At 38.4% G+C, this 20,977-nt stretch overlaps 1 protein-coding gene across 2 annotated transcripts in view; it reads right to left on the bottom strand.

Moving 5' to 3' along the window:
* Positions 1-20,977, bottom strand: part of SNTG1 (syntrophin gamma 1) — a 398,393-nt gene that overhangs the window by 239,093 nt on the left and 138,323 nt on the right. For both annotated transcript variants that reach the window (XM_062189597.1, XM_062189596.1), the window contains exons 8-9: positions 19,316-19,398; positions 12,166-12,296 (exon numbers count right to left, since the gene is read on the bottom strand). In XM_062189597.1, coding sequence (XP_062045581.1) covers positions 12,166-12,296; positions 19,316-19,398 — 214 coding nt within the window. The remainder of the gene's footprint in view (positions 1-12,165; positions 12,297-19,315; positions 19,399-20,977) is intronic.

The raw sequence follows: 20,977 nt of genomic DNA on the forward strand, positions 1-20,977 counted from the left end.
ACACAATTTGGCTGTGATTAAATATGAACGGTATTACTTCACTGAGTGTAAAATTACAGTCTTTGGCAAAAACCAATCAAGAAATAACATTGTAGGTTTTAAGGAATGCTAAATAATATTCTATATTTGTAATCATCAACCATTTATCCTGCTTTATGTATTACCCCCTCACTGAATCCACTGCCATAATTTTGTGAATTTCTTCAGGGAGAGCTTCCCACTTATAGACATTAAAGTAATGTCTATTGAAGGAATGAGTGAGTGACATATTAGCTCTTCAACTTGAATGTCATGAAATCCATCTGTGTAGTGCTACATTTGTAAGTGCTTAGTACTGTAATATCTATCGAATGTCATCTATTCAACTGCTAAAAGCTATTGAATTATTGAGGTGCCACAAAACAGAAATGTAAAGAATCATCTGGACACTTCCAGACAATCCTTCATTTGTCAGCAACTGCTTTAGCTGAATGCTTCATCATAATATGACTGCACAATGTTTAAATAAAAGTAAAAAAAGAAAACAAATACACACTCTCTAAAATATAACATCAAGAGAAATAGCAATCGTGTTCAAGGCAGAGAAATAAGTACCACAAAAAGGAAGGAGTAAAGAGAAACAGGAAGACTAAATGTAGGATATATTTGCATAAGTACTTATGTGAAACTAATAATATATCTTGTGACTTCTAAAATATGAGTATTATTAAAATACATAAAACACATGCCCAAGGACAGAAAGGAGACAAAGGAGTCAGACCATTATAAATAAATCAAGATGTAATCCTAAAACAAACTTGCAAGAATAATCCTAAAACAAATTTGCAAGATTTACTGCAACAGAGTCATATCCACTCATGCACGTATTATCTATGGGTGAGTAGTCTGTGCCAATGAGAGTAAGGCCTGCATAGCATAAAAACTATGCAGTTCTTTTTTTTTTTTTTTTTAAAGATTTTCATTATTTGAGAGGTAGAGTTACAGACAGTGAGAAAGAGACAGAGAGAAAGGTCTTCCTTCCATAGGTTCACTCCCCAGATGGCCGCAACGGCCGGAAGTGTGCCGATCTGAAGCCAGCAGCCAGGTTCCTCGTCCTGGTCTCCCATGCGGGAGCAGGGGCCCAAGCACTTGGGCCATCTTCTACGCTTTCCAAGCCCACAGCAGAGAGCTGGATTGGAAGAGGAGCAGCCGGGACTGTGCTACTGTGCCGGCCTACTATGCAGTTCTTCACAGCAAAGCTCCTTGATCCCTGGGACTTCTAGTTCAAGAAATTATTAGAACAAAAAAAGTGAATCTAAGGAATTTAAGAGTTTGGAACAATTTTTTTTTTTTTTTTTTGACAGGCAGAGTGGACAGTGAGAGAGAGAGACAGAGAGAAAGGTCTTCCTTTGCCGTTGGTTCACCCTCCAATGGCCGCCGCGGTAGGCGCGCTGCGGCCGGCGCACCGTGCTGATCCGATGGCAGGAGCCAGGTGCTTCTCCTGGTCTCCCATGGGGTGCAGGGCCCAAGCACTTGGGCCATCCTCCACTGCACTCCCTGGCCACAGCAGAGAGCTGGCCTGGAAGAGGGGCAACCGGGACAGAATCCGGGACTAGAACCTGGTGTGCTGGCGCCGCAAGGCGGAGGATTAGCCTAGTGAGCCGCGGCGCTGGCCTGGAACAAATTTTTAAAAAGCAGAAACACATAATTTATTGCATAAACAATAAATAAAATATTTAATGAAGATAAAAAGTAATCTTTAAAAAAACAAAATTCCCATTCCCCTAGCAAACTGACCAGGATTTAAAAAAGTTTAAAAAAAAAAATCAAGACTGAAAAGGAAGACAACAGTAGTAACCTTAAGTTTTAAGTAGATAGCAAGGTCAGGTGTTTGAAATGGCAGTTAAGACATTACATGGGAGGTCCATACTCCATTTCAAAGTGCCCAGATTTGAGTTCCAGTTCCTGCTTTCTGTTAATGAGCACCCAGGAGACAACAGGTGATGACTCAAATAGTTGGGTCCCTGCCACCCATGCGGGAGACCTGCATGGACTTCTCAGCTCTTGACATCTGCATGACCCAGCCCCAGCCATTGCAGGCAGTTGGGGAGTGAATCAGCAGTTGGGAGATCTTTCTTCTGTTATATTTCTCTTTGTCTGTCTGTCTATCCAATAAATAACCTAACTGAATAAATAACTTTTTAAATCTAAAAAAATATAAACAAGAGGGTTCAATTTGGCCATATAGAGAGGTCCAGAGTTTGTTCTCCTCTATGAGATACTGCAAAGCAGCCATGTCTACAGGTGAGTGCTTCAGGGACAACACCAGAGGCAGTGGGAAAGAAGCTGGAACACAATGAAGCATCCATAACAGGGTCAACAGTATGGATAGAACAGAAAGAAAAACAAAGCCAATCCCTGTAGTGTCTGAGGCTCTGGAGCTGGGGGAGATCAGGAGGGTATAGGTGGAGCCTGTCTGCCCAGAACTCTCACCCAGGGGATACTGTCTGAGAGCTATATAGCTGCCACCAACCATCAGCTCATCAAGAAGTGCTCCCTGAAAACTTGAGGCTCCTGGACTTCATAGAGGGAACACACAGGATTCCTACCTCCTCTCCTTAGACCACAAATTGAAGCAGGTAAAGTACTACCTTGAGGAAGAAGCTGCTTGTAAGTTCTTGCCTGCCTTCTTTCCAGAGATCCCAGAGACATTTCTGCATTCCATCAGGGCAGACTGAGCCTATGGGTCCAGTTGGGCTCAGCAGGGTAACAGTGGCCCTGGTGTTCAGTCCACACAGTGCCCTGGGATGCAGCAGACAGTGGCTGTAGGGCAGCTGTGATAGCCCTCAGGGCACTGAAAAGAGGGAGGCCCACAACGTTGGAATTGAGACTCATCCTCTCCCTACTGCCTCAAACTGCACTTCACCCTCCAAAATCTTAACCACTTGCCCATGTGGTACCTGCACATTCTGCACAGGCTCAGTGCTACTTCTGCACTGAGGATGGCTATCACAGTGGGGGTTGAGGGCACATGGGTCAGGCTCTGGAGTGTGCACACACCTGGGTACATGAAGTACAATGGCACCATGAGCTCACTCTGAGTTGTCAATCAGCGAGGTCGCCCTGGCACAGGGAAAAGGTGGAGCTTTGAACATACCAGTCAGCTCCAACGTCCCTCTCTCCACTGACTATAGTCAGAAACACTCCACCACGCTCATCTCTGGCGTCAATAGGGATTATTATTCCACACATAAATGGTGGCCCGGTCTCCCTGGCCCCATGCATTCCTGAAGCTCAGATATAAGCCTTAGGCACTCCACCTAGACCAGCAACTCCTCACTAACTGGGAATTGCAAAAAGAATTCTTTGCATTGAGTCTAACACAGTAGAACACTATGGCTTACTGAGAATTCTGGCCTAGAAAGTTTGTACTTAGCCCAGGCTATGTGCAGGGCCCAGGGCTCTGGGCTTCAGCCTTTCCCACAGAAGCTGCAGTGTTTGGATGTTGATGTTAATTTGATGTTTGAGCCTGAGGTAGCTGCACCCAACTCAAACCAGTAAGCAACACACAGAAAGTGGCCCTACACAACTTACCCTGCTGATATAGAACCAAAGTCACTCTCACATATTTACCTACTCTAATAGACAACATCTGTGGGATCCAACTCCTACATCCAGCATGGGTACAAAGCTTGGAGCTCTGGATTTGGGCAGCAGCAAGGACTGTCTAAATCTGCTCAGCTCCTAGAGCTAGCACCAAGTTCACAACTCCAATGCCTTGCTTGGATACTGGCTGGGAATCAACCTGCCAGCCATATCAATACTAACAAGGCCTGCTCACAGCACCTGAAAAGGTCATCATGCCATTCCCTCCTTTGAGAGGTGGATAGAGACCTATATTCCAGGGAATTCAGTGATCACACAGAGCTGCAGGAATAGACAGGATCCCTGTTATTGCTATCATCACCTACAGTCAATAAAGACATTTGTAGATTATACTACAGTATCTAACCAAATAAAAAGATATGGCTCTCTACCAAATCAATACTCAGAGGCACATCTCTAGGAAGAAAAGCTTCAATAAACAGCAACAACATAAAACATCCATTAGTATAGGAAACAACAGATTTCCCAGATGCACAAAAATCAATGTAAAGACACCAGAAAAAAGAGGAAGAAAGGCATATTACTTCTCCAAAAGAACACGATAATTCATTCATATTGGATCTTGTAGAAAGAGATATTGATAAAATTCCTGAAAAAGAATTCAAAAGTATAGTGGTAAGACTATTCAAAAATACTGAGAGAGTAAAACAAAATTAATAAATCACTACATGACATGGAGAAATTCAGCAAAGAGATAGAGATTTTGAAAATGAACCACACATGGGGCCGGCACTGTGGTGCAGCGGGTTAAAGCCCTGGCCTGAAACACTGGTTCTAGTCCCAGCTGCTCCTCTTCCAATCCAGATCCCTAATAATGCACCTGGGAAAGCAGTAGGAGATGGCTTAAGCACTTTGGCCCCTATACCCACGTGGGAGACCCAGAAGAAGCTCCTGGTTCCTGGCTTCGGATTGGTGCAGCTTTGGCCATTGCGGCCATCTGGGGAGTGAAGCAGTAGATGGAAGACCTCTCTCTCTCTGACTCCACTTCTTTCTGTAACCCTGTCTTTCAAATAAATAAAATAAATCTTTAAAAAAAAGAAAGAAAATGAACCACGAAGAAATATTAGAGATGAAGTACTCAGTTAATCAAATGAAAAAGAGTGGAGAGAACAACAGAAGAAAATGAGGTAAAAGAAAGAAAATACAATCTAGAAAATAGGTCTTTTGAAATATTTTAGTCTAGGAAAAATTAGTAAGAATAAGAGTGTTTGGGATCAACACTCAATGCCATCAAACAACCCACTTTACAAGTATGAGTAATACCTGAAGAAACAGAAAATCAGAAAGGCTTGGAAAATGTATTTAATGGAATAATAGAAAATTTCTCAGAGTTGGAGAAAGATCATGGATATCCAAATACAGGAAATACACTGAGCCTAAAATAGCCATGATGAAATAAGATTCTTGCCATGTCACATTAGAATCAAACTTTCAAAATTAAAACATGAAAAAGAATATCTTAAAATTTGCAGAAGAAAAGCTCCAAGTCACTTTTGAAGGAATTCCCAAAAGGTTGACAAGCAGGTTTCTCAACAGAAACACTACAGGCCAGGAGAGAATTCAGAGATATAGTCCAACTTCTGAAACAAAATTGAAATCCCAGAGTATTTTACTCAGAACAGCTTTCATTCATTAATAAAGGTAAAATGAAGAATTTTTCATCATTTGACTAGCCTTACAAATTATATTTAGTTATGTAACACATAGAAGAACAGATAATGGCAACCAGCATCATGAAAGAATGTGAAGGCAAAAAACCTCCTAGCAAAAGAACAAAGGAGATTCAAAACAAACAGGAGTATGGAAGGAAAAACAACTGAACCAATTCATTACTTACCAATAGCAACCTTGAATATAAATGATCTAAATTACCCAATTAAAAGATACAAGAGTTAATTATATGCTGCCTACAATGAGAAGAGCTTTTATGTATAGCACTCTTTTATTCAGTCAAGAAACTGTATTTATTTTGAAATCTGTGATCTCACAAAACTCTTAGTAGAATTACATGCAATGAAGTTCAATCCTGTAGGGAACAACTTAAGAGGACAATATAGGGATACATGGAGGACTAATGAACAAATTTAAAATACTTAATATTGTATCACAGATTATTTGCTATTTTACTTTATTTTATTTTATTTAAAGTATATAAATTTCATGTATAGATTTAGGAATATAGTGATATTTCCAACTCTACCCTTCCTCCCACCCATGCCCCAACCCTTCTTCCTCCTCCCTCTCCTATTCCCATTCTCAATTTTTACAAAGATCTATTTTAAGTTTACTTTATATTCATAAGATTAATACTACACTAAGTAAAGAGTTCAACAATAGCATGAGGAAAAAAACACGGTTCCTCAACAGAACAAATAAGAACTGTAAACAATCATGGAATCTCAAAATGTCAGTTTCACCAATGAAGGTACACACATACTGAAAGGATGCAAAAAATAAGAATGATAAAGATTAGCTATACTCAAACCACACCAAATAGACAGCAAGAATTGAACTATTCAGAAGGCCAGCCTTGTAGCATAGTGTGCTCCACTTCTGATCCAGCTCCCTGCTAATAGCCTGGGGAAAGCACTGGAAGATGCCCCAAGTGTTTGGGCCCCAGCCACCCACATGAGAGACCTGAAAGAACGTCTTGTCTCCTTGTTTCACCCTGCCCTGTGCCTGCCATCTCTCTATCTCTTCCTCTTTGTAACTTGACTTTCAAACAAATAAACAAATCTTTAAACAAAGTAATAATAAAACTCTTCAAACAGACAAATAAGGTCATTTTTTAGTAATTAAGAAATGAGCTCGGCCGGCGCCGCGGCTCACTAGGCTAATCCTCCGCCTTGCGGTGCCGGCACACCGGGTTCTAGTCCCGGTCCGGGCACCGATCCTGTCCCAGTTGCCCCTCTTCCAGGCCAGCTCTCTGCTGTGGCCAGGGAGTGCAGTGGAGGATGGCCCAAGTGCTTGGGCCCTGCACCCCATGGGAGACCAGGAGAAGCACCTGGTTCCTGCCATCAGATCAGCGCGGTGCGCCGGCCGCGGCGGCCATTGGAGGGTGAACCAACGGCAAAGGAAGACCTTTCTCTCTGTCCTCTGTCTCTCTCTCTCACTGTCCACTCTGCCTGTCAAAAAAAAAAAAAAAGAAGAAGAAAAGAAATGAGCTCAACAAGAATATATGATTGTATATACAGCCAATGCAAGGGCACGAATTTTGTTTAAAAATTTATTTTATTTGAAAGTCAGAGTTACAGAGAGGCAGAGACATAGAAAGAAAGAGGCCTTCTATCCACTGGTTTACTTCCCAGATGGCCGTAAGGCCGGAGCTGTGCCGATCCAAAGCCAGGAGCCAGGAGCTTCTTCCAGGTCTCCTACATGGGTGCAGGGCCCAAGGACTTGGATCATCTTCCACTGATTTCCCAGGCCATAGGAGAGAGCTGGATCAGAAGTGGAGCATTTGAGACCTGAACCGGAGCCCATATGGGATGTGGGCACTGCAGGCAGCAGCCTCACCTGCTACACCACAATGCCAGCCCCTAGGGAACCAATTTTTATAACACAAATGTTAATATATCTAAAGGAAGATGTAAACTCCTATCCAACAACACTGGGAGATTTTAAAATATATGCTTTCATCATAGGAGAGATCAATCAGATAAAATAATCAATAAACAGAGCTAATTTATACTCTAAACGGAAAGGATATAATAGAAATATATAGAGCATCCCATCCCACAGCAGCAGAATACAAATTATTTTCCTCAGTGCTTAGAACATTCTCTAGGATAGACTAAATAGGAGGCCACAAAGCAAGTCTCAAAAGATTTTAAATCATATTGTGCTTTTTTTTCTGACCACAATGGAATGGAGATGGAAATTAACAACAAAAGAAACACCCGAAAACATACAAACACATGAGGACTGAAAAATGTACTGTCAAATGAACAGTGGATGACTGAAGAAATCAAAAGAGAAATAAAAAACTTCCTTGAAAGGAATGAAAATGAAAACGCACCATACCAAAATTTACAAGATACAGAAAAGCAGTGTTAAATAGGAAGCTTATAGCAGTAAGTGCCTGCATCAAATAATTGGAAAGGTCAAATAAATGATATAACACAGCATCTCAAAGATCTGGGGAAAAAAAGAACAAAACAAATCCGAAATTAGTAGAAGGGAACAAATAATAAATTCTAAAAATAAATAAAATGGTAAACAAAAGCTATACAAAAGGTCAATGAAATGAAGAATTACGTTTTGTGAAAAAATAGGAAAATTTGATAAACCACTCATCCACCTAATGAATAAATAAAGGGGAACACCCAAATTAATAAAATCAAAGATGAAAATGGAGATGTCAAAATTTATGCCACAGAAATACTAAGAATCATTAGGAATTATTGTAAATATATATATATATATATATATATATATATGCCAACAATTTAGAAAATATAGAAGAAATGGGCAGATTTTTGGGTACCTATAATTTGCCCAAATTGAAGCATGAAGATCTAGAAAACCTGAATAAACTAATAACACAGGCTGAGATTGAATCTGTAATAAGGAATGTCCAAACAACAACAGAAAAAAAGATTAGATGGCTGCTTTATATACTTTCACCAAACTTTTAAGGAAGAACTAATATCAGCACTTATAAAACTATTCAAAATGATTGAAAATGGAAGGAACTTTTCCAAACTCCTTCTGTAAGGCCAGCATCACCTTAAGTCCCAATCCAGAAAAAGATTCAACAAAAACTAAAACTGTAAACAAATATCCCTGATGAACATAGATGCAAAAATCCTAAACAAAATACTAGCAAATCAAATGCAACAACACATCAAAAAGATGATCTACCCAGACCAAATGGGATTTTTCATAGGGATGCAGGGGTGGTTCAACATGTGCAAATCAATAAATGTGATACATCACATCAGCAAAATAAAGGCTAAAAACCATGGGATTATCTCAATAGATGCAGAGAAAGCATTTGATAAAATACATCATCCCCTCATATTGAAAGCCTTAAAAATTGGATGCATATGAAACATACTTCAACAAAATAAAGGCAATATATGACAAACCCACAGCCAGTATCAAATTGAGTGTTGAAAAGCTAGAAGAATTGGCCGGCACCGCGGCTCACTAGGCTAATCCTCCGCCTTGCGGCGCCGGCACACTGGGTTCTAGTCCCGGTCGGGGTGCCGGATTCTGTCCCGGTTGCCTCTCTTCCAGGCCAGCTCTCTGCTGTGGCCAGGGAGTGCAGTGGAGGATGGCCCAAGTGCTTGGGCCCTGCACCCTATGGGAGACCAGGAGAAGCACCTGGCTCCTGGCTTCGGATCAGCGCGGTGCACCGGCTGCAGCGCGCCTACCGCGACGGCCATTGGAGGGTGAACCAACGGCAAAAGGAAGACCTTTCTCTCTGTCTCTCTCTCACTGTCCACTCTGCCTGTCAAAATAAATAAATAAAAAGAAAAGCTAGAATAATTTCCAATAAAATCTGGAACCAGACATAGATGCCCACTCCTACCACTATTATTCAATATATTTCTGGATGTTTTAGCCAGAGTCATGAGAGAAATCAAAGGTATACAAATGGGAAAGGAGGAAGTCAAATTATCCCCTATTGCAGATAATATGATCTTTTATATAGGGGAACAAAAAGACTCAATTAAGGGACTGTTAGAACTCATAAATAAGAGAATTTAGCAAAGTTGCAGATACAAAATCAACAACCAAAACTCAATAGCATTCTTATAATCCAAGAATGTTCTTGCTGAGAAAGAATTTATAAATTAGACCCATTCACAATAGCTACAAAATATTTTTAAAATCTTAAGATACAATTTATTCTAGTATGCAAAGTATCTATACAATGAAAATTACAAAACATTAATGAAAGAAACAGAAGAAAACACAAAAAATGGAAAAATATTCTATATTCATGGTTAGGAAGTATCAATAGCATCAAAATGTCAGTACTGCCCAAGGCAATTTACACAGACTATTCTCAGTAAAAATGCCACAGACGTTCATCAGAGAAATACAAAATAGAATCCTATAGTTTATATGGAAACACAAAAAACCCTAAATATCCAAGGAAATCTTTAACTATAAAAGCAAAGTTGGAGGCATCACACTACTGGATTTTAAGAAATACTTCAGGTCTGTTTTATTCAAAACATCCCAGTACTGGCCTAAAATTATTCAAATAGACAATGGAACAAAATAGAAACTCCAAAAATTAACCCACAAACTACAACCAACTAATGTTTGACAAAAAAGCTAAAACCATTCCTGGAAAAAGAATAGTCTCTTAAACAATTGGTATACGAAAAAATAGACTTCCACAGGTAGAAATTTGAAGCCATACTCTTATTTTATACCCTAAACAAAAATCAACTCAAAACTTACGACCTGTCATAATCTATCCATTAGATGTAAACATAGGGGAAATACTGTACATCATTGTGCTAGGCAAAAACTTACAGGATAGTATTCCAGAAGTCCAGGAAATAAAAGCAAAAATTGAAAAAGGGGACTATATCAAGCTAAAAAGCTTCTACACAACAAAGGAAACATTTAACAAACTGGAGAGACAACTGACAGAATAAGATAAAATGTTTTCAAGCTATGCATCTGATAAAGGATTAATATCCAGAATATATAAGTGCTCAAGAAATGCAACAAGAAATCAAACAATTCAGTTAAGACATGGGCAAAGGATATGAACAGACATTTTTCAAAAGATGAGAAACAAATGCCCAATAGACATATGAAAAAATGCTCAGGATCATTAGTCACCCATGAAAGCAAATTAAACCTACAATGAGGTATTACTTCACTCCTTAAAATGGCTATTACCCAGAAATCAAAAAATAACAAATGCTGGCAAGGTTGTGGAGGAAATATACCCTCATACACTGTTACTGGGAAAATAAATTGGTGCACCATTATATAATAATACAGTATGGAGGGAGACAACTAAAAATAGATCTATCATATGACTCAACTATCCCACATTTTGTAATATATACAAAGGAAATGAAATTAGCAGTTGAAACATAATTGCACTCCATGTTTATAGCAGCTCACTTCACAATAGCAAAAATAGGGAATCATCCTAGATAGTCACCAACCGATGCTTTATAAGGAAAATATGATATATTGCTCATAGAAAAAAAAATGAAATCTTGACATTTTCAAGAAAATGGATGGAACTGAGACTCATTATTCTAAGTGAAATAAGACAGACTCAGGAAGGCAAAATCATATATTTCTTCTTATTTATGGAATTTATTTATATATAGAGTATAAGAATTTTATGGATGTCATATGATTTAGTATGTAGTTATAAATACTGAATCATTCCATATTAAATACAACATACCACTTTTTCCCACATTATGATCATTGTCATGAATCTCTCACTTTTTAATACTAATCTCTTGTATATATATATATATGTAATATATATGTTTGTGTGTGTAAATATATATATATAATATAGATTTGATATGAATATGACATTCTGTTAAAACTCATGAAAAACTATTCCATATTAAATACAACATACCACTTTTTTCCCACATTATGATCATTGTCATGAATCTCTCACTTTTTATTTTTTTATTTATTTATTTTTATTTATTTATTTTTTGACAGGCAGAGTGAACAGTGAGAGAGAGACAGAGAGAAAGGTCTTCCTTTGCTGTTGGTTCACCCTCCAATGGCTGCCGCAGCCAGCGCGCTGCGGCCGGCACACTGCGCTGATCCGAAGCCAGGAGCCAGGTGCTTATCCTGGTCTCCTATGGGGTGCAGGGCCCAAGCATTTGGGCCATCCTCCACTGCACTCCCTGGCCACAGCAGAGAGCTGGCCTGGAAGAGGGGCAACCGGGACAGAATCCGGCACCCCGACCGGGACTAGAACCCGGTGTGCCGGCGCCGCAAGGTGGAGGATTAGCCTAGTGAGCCGCAGTGCCGGCCTCTCTCACTTTTTAATACTAATCTCTTGTGTGTATATATATATATAAATGTATATATATATAATATATATGTTTGTGTGTGTAAATATATATATATATAATATAGATTTGATATGAATATGACATCCTGTTAAAACTCATGAAAAACTAAAAGTATCATTATAATTTAAAAATAAAAATATAAATAAATGATGATAAGGAACTTCATGGAAAATCTTGCAATTTAAATAAACCATACAACTTCTTTGACAAAAACAAAAAACAAACTAATCCAAGCAAAGTTATAAAATCACAATAAAACTGTATTTCATAGACCTGGAATCCGATACAAGACAGTAGTCAGAGAGTCACAACTTTAACTTGGGTTTTTGTCATCACATTCATAAATGTTGTACTGGGATATATTATGGCCGTTTTGCACATCGTCTTTTCACTACCAGAAACATGCTGAAAATAAGAAATCCTAAAGTATATCAGAGCAGAATTCTGAGTTGCATCACTACCAAATCAGAACTCGGAAGTTTGAACTCACCGACTCACATCTGTCCCGGGCACGTACTGAGAGAAGCGTGAGTGAAGCAGAGGAATCAGCCTGAGGTCGCACCACCGCTTCTCCCATCTGGAGCCTGGAGATGTAGGCCACGAGGAACACGACAAGGTGTCCTGGAAAGAGCACAGGCCTTCAGAATTGCATTTCCCTACTGCACTTGAGTCTGCATCACAAACCATGTTCATTTTGTGGAGCTTTAACCCTAAGTGATCAAAAAGCTACCCTACTCATTGACTCTCAAATTACACTTGTTGATGTTATTAGTGGAACCCTATAAGATGGTGAAGGAGTAATCATGGAAATGAATTCTAGTAGAAATATAAGGGGAAGAAATTATGTACAGAGAAGGAAGGAGAGAAGAGAAAAAGAGAGCTAAATTCATCCCAATATGAGAACGATGGGATTGGAACAAAACTGTAGCTGTATTGAACCAGTAAGTGATAAAAATGGAAATAAGCAATAATGTTGCAGAATCCCCGACTAAACCTGGATCCATTCGCCCTTGTACAGCAAGTCAATCACCGACAGCAGGGTGTTGGAAGACAGTAGGGGTAGACAGCTATTGTTTAATTCTCGGACTCTCTGAGGGATTTAGGGCAATGAATAAAGACTGGAATTGCGATTGAACCCCATGTGATTAGCTCATGTGAGGGTCTCTGGCTGGTCCACAGTGCTCTTGGCCTTCCTTTGACTGGTCAAAAACAGTACCTCTGCATATTCTTTTGGGACTGAGAAGTGGGTGCCTATCTGTCTTCAGCCTAAGAGTAGACTGGGACTTAACTCTGTTTGATCAGGACCTGTGGGTTCCCAGGAAGCTCTCAGAACAGTGTCCGGAACCAGGATATTAGCAGTGGAGGTGACAACTGAATTCTGACTCTGTGTGATTCTGGGCCATGTTTCTTGGTCTTACTCTTATGCCACTTCCTTAGCTTAGTGAGTTAGTCTTCAGCAGGGATTGACTTGTAATCATCAATGTGAAGAGAACAAGCTGAGAGAGAGAAACTGGGGTGTGATAAAGCCCACGTCAATGTCACCAGGAATAGGGGGTCAATTTCAGTAGTTCATTCATTTAGCTAAGACTTTCTAGGTAACTTTTAGTGCTTAGCATCATTATAAGTGTTTGTGACTTAACAGTTACTTGCAAATGTTTTTAACAGAATGAGCATTCATATATATAATTCTTTCAAAATATCACTCAAGAGGCTGGTGCTATGGCGTACTAGGTTAGCTTCCCCATGTGGCACTGGCCACTGTGGCCATTTGGAGAGTGAACAAGACATTTCTTTCTGTCTGTAACTTTACCTCTCAAATAAATGACTAAAATCTTAAAAAAAGAAGCACTCAAGGAAATCTTTGCTTGGTATTTGGATTTTGTGACATGATCTTGCAATGTTTTAATACCAAATCAATGCAGTAACTACTGCTGCTTTAAAATTACAAATATTTTGAGTAGTGTGAGAAGTCCATTTTCCTTGTTTGTAGAAAAGACGTATCTTTGAATAGAACCTAGTAGTTTAGTTTCAGTAATGTTCCATTATTTCAGCTGCACTTGAATTTCTCTGCCACACGAGTACATGGAGAAAGGTTAATATTTAGGATGGCAGGAGTGGCAAGTGGACCAGGTCCCAATTTGACTTAACACTGTCTCCTCTTCATTCGCTAAGTTCTGAATGGTGGTGCTCTCAGGAGCTTCATTTTCAGTCTAGATATTTAAAGTGTTAGTCTAATATTAAGAAGCATTGCTCTCAGGTGTTATTCTGTCTAAAACTGTTTAGGAACCAAACAGTATTATTTGCAATTAAAGCAGAATGTTGCTTAGCATCCTTAGATGAGTTATCACAGATGGTGGAGATAAGAATGTTCTAAGTCCATGAAGAGGTTTAGAATACCTGGAAAGTTCAAAGGCCAAGATGGCTCATAGATGTGCCCTGTTGGTGACCCCAACCTCTGAGACATCTCTCCTCTCATGCAAGGCAGTTGTTTTGAATACTTATCCAGGATTAAAAGGCATGCACGGAAGTTTCTTGTTCAACTTTCTCCTGACCACATGTCGGATATCATAAGTGGGCAGCAGCACATGGTGTGGGGTTTGCTTGGTGGCAGAATAAGTTGGTGAGGGCTCAGCTTGGGTTCTGAGTCAGATAGGTTTGAATCTTAACCTCCCAACTGACTAGTTCATTAACCTAGCAACAGGTTATTTAAAGTCTCTGTGTCTTACTGCATCTCTCTCAAAAGTAGGGATATTAATAGAAACAATTTGCAAGATGTTAGCAAGAAATAAATGAGGAAGTGCTTAAAGTATAGCCCAGGACTGAACTTCATGCTATTTTCAATATGTCTAAAAAGCTAATGGAAATTTTACATCTACTCATCACAGCAGGCTGATTGGAAGCAGTGCTGGGTAGCTGTAACTAAAAAAAAAGAAAAGAAAAAGAAAAGAAAGTAATGCATTTTTAAAAAATGTAATGAGTTATATAATGGATAAAATTATTTCTAAGCTCAAGGCATCCAGGAACAACATCCTTAATGGTTCTGGGAATACTATATCTGCTACTATACTGCCTTGAAGAGTCACCTGTAATGTTTTACACGCATTACTAAAACCTCTTGCAGCATCTTTGAAATACAAAGTTTTGACTCTGTTCATTTTACAGAGCAAAAAAGCAAAGGATATGTTTTAGAAGCATCAAATTTTTGCTTCCCACACTTTTTACAGGAAGACATATGGGGAACAATGGTACCATGCTGATGTGGATAAACAGGTTTCTGTGGCCAGGAAAGAAGTGTCCACAGAGATTGTCCATCTGCCAGGTCTCAGCAAGCTTTCCTATCTTTCTTTAATGTTTCTTCCTTAAAAGAAATGAGTACAACTTCAGCAGTTGCACTAATTATAGTTGATGTACTTTAGAACTGTCATTTATTATACAGCAATACTTTAAAGGTTCTTTATTCTTATTTTAATTATGCAAATAAAATGTAAATTTACTTTCTAGTCTTTTACTGTAATAGTAGTCCAGTAGAATTGTATATAAAGTGATCTGGAAACACACTCATTTCATGATTTTTGAATCATGACTATTTTTAAGTGGTTTACTCTAAAAGGCTAAGAATATTATTTCTCAACATATTAATAATATAAATGGGAAAAGCAGCATTTCTGACTCTTTGCTTTAAAATAAGCTCTTTCTTCAAAACTTAACAAATGCCACACAATAACCTTAAGAGCAATTTTCTCACCAAAATAGAATTGCAGCTGGGCAAAATGCTCATCCAGATGGTGTGAAGGGCTTGGCATAGAAAGCATTGATTAAAGGTGTACTGTGAACAAAACTTTCTCAGAGTTTGGTCTGTTGATCATTTGAATCAGTCTCACGGTGAGCACAAAACCCATACCTTTCCTCCATCTTTCGGAATAAGAGAATCATGGAGTATGGACTGGGGCTCAGGGGTCTGTATTTTGAGTGGCAAAACATATGGATGGACTCTTGTTTACCTTAGATTTGGCAACCTCAAGTCATGAGGAGGACTGAGTTATAATTTTATGCAGGACAGTAGTGTGATGTTAACATAGCATAAGACTTTATTTTCACTTTTATTTAAATTCTGCCTTCAAGAGACAGTCTATTTCAGAAAACTGTAATAGTGAATATTTACTTAAAAGTTGCTTCCAATATGAATTTAAGCATAAGTATTATAAAAATAGAGATCCTAGTTGGGGGAAAGGATTGCGCCTTTAGACACATCGCAGAATCAAATGTGTCTCTTAAGGTGACTGAGTGCAGTATGCAAGCCTTCAGTTGAAAATGTGCATCGCCCTAGGCACATTCACAGAAGAATCTAGGGCTCACTGAGATTTCATGATGGGTCAGAAGAAACAATGTGGTCCTTGCTCCTTGTGCTGTAATTCCCTCTGTAGAGTCTCCATTCCTGCATCAAAGTTTACTGAACTCATGGAAGAGAAACATGGAAGGACACAGCCTGCCAGTCTGTGTAACCAAGTTGGATCAAGGATAACGTTCCCATGGGCAACAGAGCACAGGTTTGGTTTGCAGTCCTTCAACTCTCCGAATTCAGAGAAGCAGATGCTGAAGGCATTAGAACACACATGACCATCGCTCATTTTCTGCTTCTATTAAAGTTGGTTTTATGCATTTGACTACAGACCTGGAAATTAAACCATTTGGGCCAGGAACCATAATTAACTGTTCCCCAAAGCATTTGTGAAGAGTGTTTCCACAGAGTAGGTTCTCAGAATAAATGCATAAAATTGATATGCATTGAAATTACTTCTTTTATTATGGATTTATATATGCCTGAATTATATTCTCTAAAACATCATCATTAGCAGTGTAAATTTCCTGACATCAAAATATCTTCAAGTAAAAAGAATGTTCAGTCCTAATGCTAAACTTGGAAATCAAACTAGCCTCTTAGAAATGGGAAAATGTCTGCTCTCTGTGAGTGAGATCCCAGTGAAAAGAATGGACCATCAAAGAAGGAGGCACCTTTCTCTGAAGGGAGAAGAGAACTTTCACTTTGACTATGGCCTTGTCTAAATAAGACCAGAGTTTGTGAACTCAAGAGGCTTCCATAGCCTTGGCAGCTCATGACAAGAGCCTCAGGTGATTACTGACGTCATAAATAAGAGTGTCAATTGTTAAATCAACAATGGGAGTCATTGTGCACTTACTCCCCATGTAGGATCTCTGTCCTTAATGTGTTGTACTATGCAAATTAATGGTAAAACTACTACTCTAACAGTATTTTATACTTTGTGTGTCTGTGTGGGTACAGACCATTGAAATCTTTACTTAGTATATACTAAGTTGATCTTTTGAATATAAAGATAATTTAAAATGAATCTTGATGTGAATGGGTGGGAGAGGAAGTGGGAGATTTGGATGGTTGTCAGTGGGAGGGAGTTTATGGGGGAAAAGCTGCTATAATCCAAAAGTTGTACTTTGGAAATTTATATTTATTAAATAAAAATTGAAAATAAATAAATTTAAAAAAGAAATTAAAGATGTAACTCCAGTAAGAAAAAAAACTATCACATTTTTTTTTCTTTACATTTTATACTACTAATTCATTCTAAACCGAGTTATAGAATAAGGGAATAGTTTTTTGCTGTAATTATAGTTTCTAAAGGACCCCATTTTTCCAAAGATGTTTTCTTATGTCAATGGAATGAGTTAAAAACAAATCTGTTATGAACTTCTTTACATCTTATTATTATAAAGGAGTTCAAAGGTATTAGACGAAAACTAGAAAAATAACATTACCAAATGCTTTCTCCCACTCAGAGGTAAAATAGCTCGTTTCAGCAGAGCTGAGATGGAGATTCTTGTGCGAGTATCTTAGGGAGGGAAAGACCTCAGCAGAAACTGGTGAGCACAGAGAAGCAGAGCATGAGAGGATGAACGCTCTGGTCATAGCTGTGGCTTGGTGAGGCAAGGGTTCTATCTCATTGGCTGAGGAGCGGGATGACCTCTGTTCCCTACCACTAAGGCACAGCACCTGATTATGGGAGACAAGCAAGGGGGCTGACTGCTGAAAAGATCAGCTGGGAGTGGGGCAGCTGACATGTGCAGCATCTAGGGGCAGAAAAAGTGATTGGATAGATAAGCACTGAAAGTATTGAGAACTTCAGCATTGAGAGAACAGAAGGTGAGCAAAGCAAATGTAAAGTTAGCAGGCTCAAAAGTCATTGTATTCTTAGAATTGTTTCCATAAACTGCATTGAATCTGTTGTATTAATGTAACATCAACATGAGAATTGTTAAGAATCCTGTCACAATTATTCTCATGCATTTGCTGTGACCCTAAGAATCTAATGTATTAATAAATTCCTTTTAAAAAAAGGTAAAAATATGAGTTATCAACTGTAAGATGTCTTTGGAATTGAAAAAGGGGCTAATGGAAACACAGAATAGACACACTCATTTTCTCAGTGAGGCAGCAATGTTTTCAGCCATTCAGATTTTATTGTTTTAGGATTATTGTATTCCAAATATCTATTATGTGAAAGTTACAGCTGTGGCAAGAGAAATTAGAGCAGAGGCCAGATGAAATATATCCAGATGAAGTACCCTTTAGAAAGTACCCTTACAAATGTTCCTTTTTGTGAAACTAACCCAGGGACCTGAGGCACTCGGATAAGGCTCAACCCTGAAATTGTGTGCAATGAAGGCCACTCAGACACACAGCTGCTCAGGAGTGCTTCGAAGTACAATGTCAGAATGAGGGCAAGCACCTTGAGTGAAGGATGCCTCCTCTGAGTCAGAAGCAGCAGCTGTGTACCTTGTGTTTCCTAATATGTGGAGTGGAAAAGTAAAATCCTGCTTCATCAAAGTCCTGCTGGGCTCCATATTTGTGAGTGCAGGGGACAATTATTAGGGCTACAGGCTACCAGAAAGAATTACTTCATATTTAGAATGTGTGAATTTTTATATTTGTAATATAAATATATTATAATTAGAAAACCAATTTATTAAATATAAATATATAATAGAACATGTGAGGAGCAGAGTCTAAGAAATTTCAAAAATATTTAAAAGCATATTTATAGAAATCTTACTAATTCCAAAATAAAAAAGCAAATTAAATAATTGTATCAGATGTCTATAAAATAAATGTTAGCAACCTTGTATTAAATACTATTTTGACAATCATTTTACTTTAATATAATGTGTAGATATAATTTTTTGTCTGTGGTAATTCCCTGGTCTGCATAAAAATTGTTAAAAAATCCTAACAAATTGTAAATTAGTCTCTTTTAGCTAAATAATTTCAAAAGCAAAACGATAAGAATCATGTTAAATAACTTATAATATGAAATTTTACACTACGCAATATTCCAAAATGATTGTATAATGTTCCATATGACCTCTCACTCTTTACAGCTTGCATAGGTCTTAATAAACACAGATGTGACAGGAGAAAAATGGCATAAACAAACTGACCTATTTATTTTTCTTTCCTGGCTTATCACAATAGTTACAGGATGAAGAACCAAGGACCTCATCAGATAAATCAGAATCAATGACAGTTTTGCAAACTATACAAATATATTCTACTTGGATTTTCTTTTCATAATTTCCTTATTGATCAGAACTATGCTCAAGTCTCTTACTGTATTGTTGGGGTGGTAGTTGAGGTGCAAGCCACTGTCGCACAGAGGAGAGGAGGTACCACTGCTCTGGTCACTTGGAGCACCTGCAGGAGACAACAGCACAGAATCCAGGAGGTTAGAATGTCCTAGACTGACACTTCTCACATTGAATTTTCAAGTATACTCAACAATAGCAAGTACACTAGAAAATAAACTAAAATTGCATTCCTTTAGACCTAAGCCAAACTTTTGTAAGTAAGCTAAGCGACTATACATATCAAGGCACTAAACAGAACTCACAGATATTTATCTTTAATTTCATCAACATTAAGATTTTAAAAATAGAAACCTGCAACCTTATGAAAATGTTATTTTGTTTCAGTTTTCAAAGTGATATACACTTATAAAATAAACATGACAGTGCAAGATTTTGTTTAGCTACACAGTTCATATTTTAAGCTATTGGAAATCTTATACTTAGCAATTGTACTTTTCCATGGTACAAAATATTTGTATGTGTTCTGTCTTTGTAAGTGCTCTAAACATATATTCAAGTACCCTCACAGAAGCTCTCTTATTTTTTGAATCGCAATCACAAAAATTCATAGTATATCCTCATGAGAAATCTATTAATATCCAATTTAAAAAGATGTATAATGTATGTTTTAAAGTTTTGTTTTTGTGCAACATGACAAATTTAATAACTATTTTTTTTAATTTTTTAACTTTATTTAATGAATATAAATTTCCAATGTACAGCTTATGGATTACAATGGCTTCCTCCTCCCATAACTTCCCTCCCACCCGCAACCCTCCCCTCTCCTGCTCCCTCTTCCCTTCCATTCACATCAAGATTCATTTTCAATTCTCTTTATATACAGAAGATCAATTTAGTATATATTAAGTAAAGATTTCAACAGTTTGCACCCACATAGAAACACAAAGTGAAACATACTGTTTGAGTACTAGTTATAGCATTAAATCACAATGTACAGCACATTAAGGACAGAGATCCCACATGAGGAGCAAGCGCACAGTGACTCCTATTGTTGACCCAACAAATTGACACTCTAGTTTATGGTGCCAGTAACCACCCTAGGCTGTAATCATGAGTTGCCAAGGCTATGGAAGCCTGCCAAGTTCGCCGACTCTGATCATATTTAGACAAGGTCATAAAAGACAGGGTGAGGATAGTAAGCAATGATCCTAATAGTGGCATTAACCAGGTCTGAAACAATCATACAGCATTAAGTGGGGAAGAAGACCATCAGTACACACAGGTTGGGAGTAGAGCCATTGCAGGTAGAGTAGAGGTTATGATTACGAAGGAATGAGGCCCAAGTGAGCTAGACAGGGTCTAGAACAAAGGATGGAGTCATTATGAGAGAAGCTAAGAAAGGTGCTGTCTCAGTTACCATTAAGTTTTCTGATTGAGAGGCAAATAGAACATGACAGAAGGGGCTTGATAATAATCTGGTGGGCTTTAGGCCTTCCTTGTAAGTTAAGAGGCCCAGACCTATCTATCTCTTCACATGGGGTACAACCTAAGGGAGGTGTGAACCTCCTAGGGGAAGGCACTCTGTTGACTTTCATTACTTAGCTGGCCTGGGAGGAGAGCTGGCCAGGTAAAGGCAGGTGGCATCTCTAACAAGAAATTTACAGTTCTGCTTGCAATGTTGCTGA

The sequence above is a fragment of the Lepus europaeus genome, chromosome 4 (assembly GCF_033115175.1).
Source record: "Lepus europaeus isolate LE1 chromosome 4, mLepTim1.pri, whole genome shotgun sequence".
Taxonomy (NCBI): Eukaryota; Metazoa; Chordata; class Mammalia; order Lagomorpha; family Leporidae; genus Lepus; species Lepus europaeus.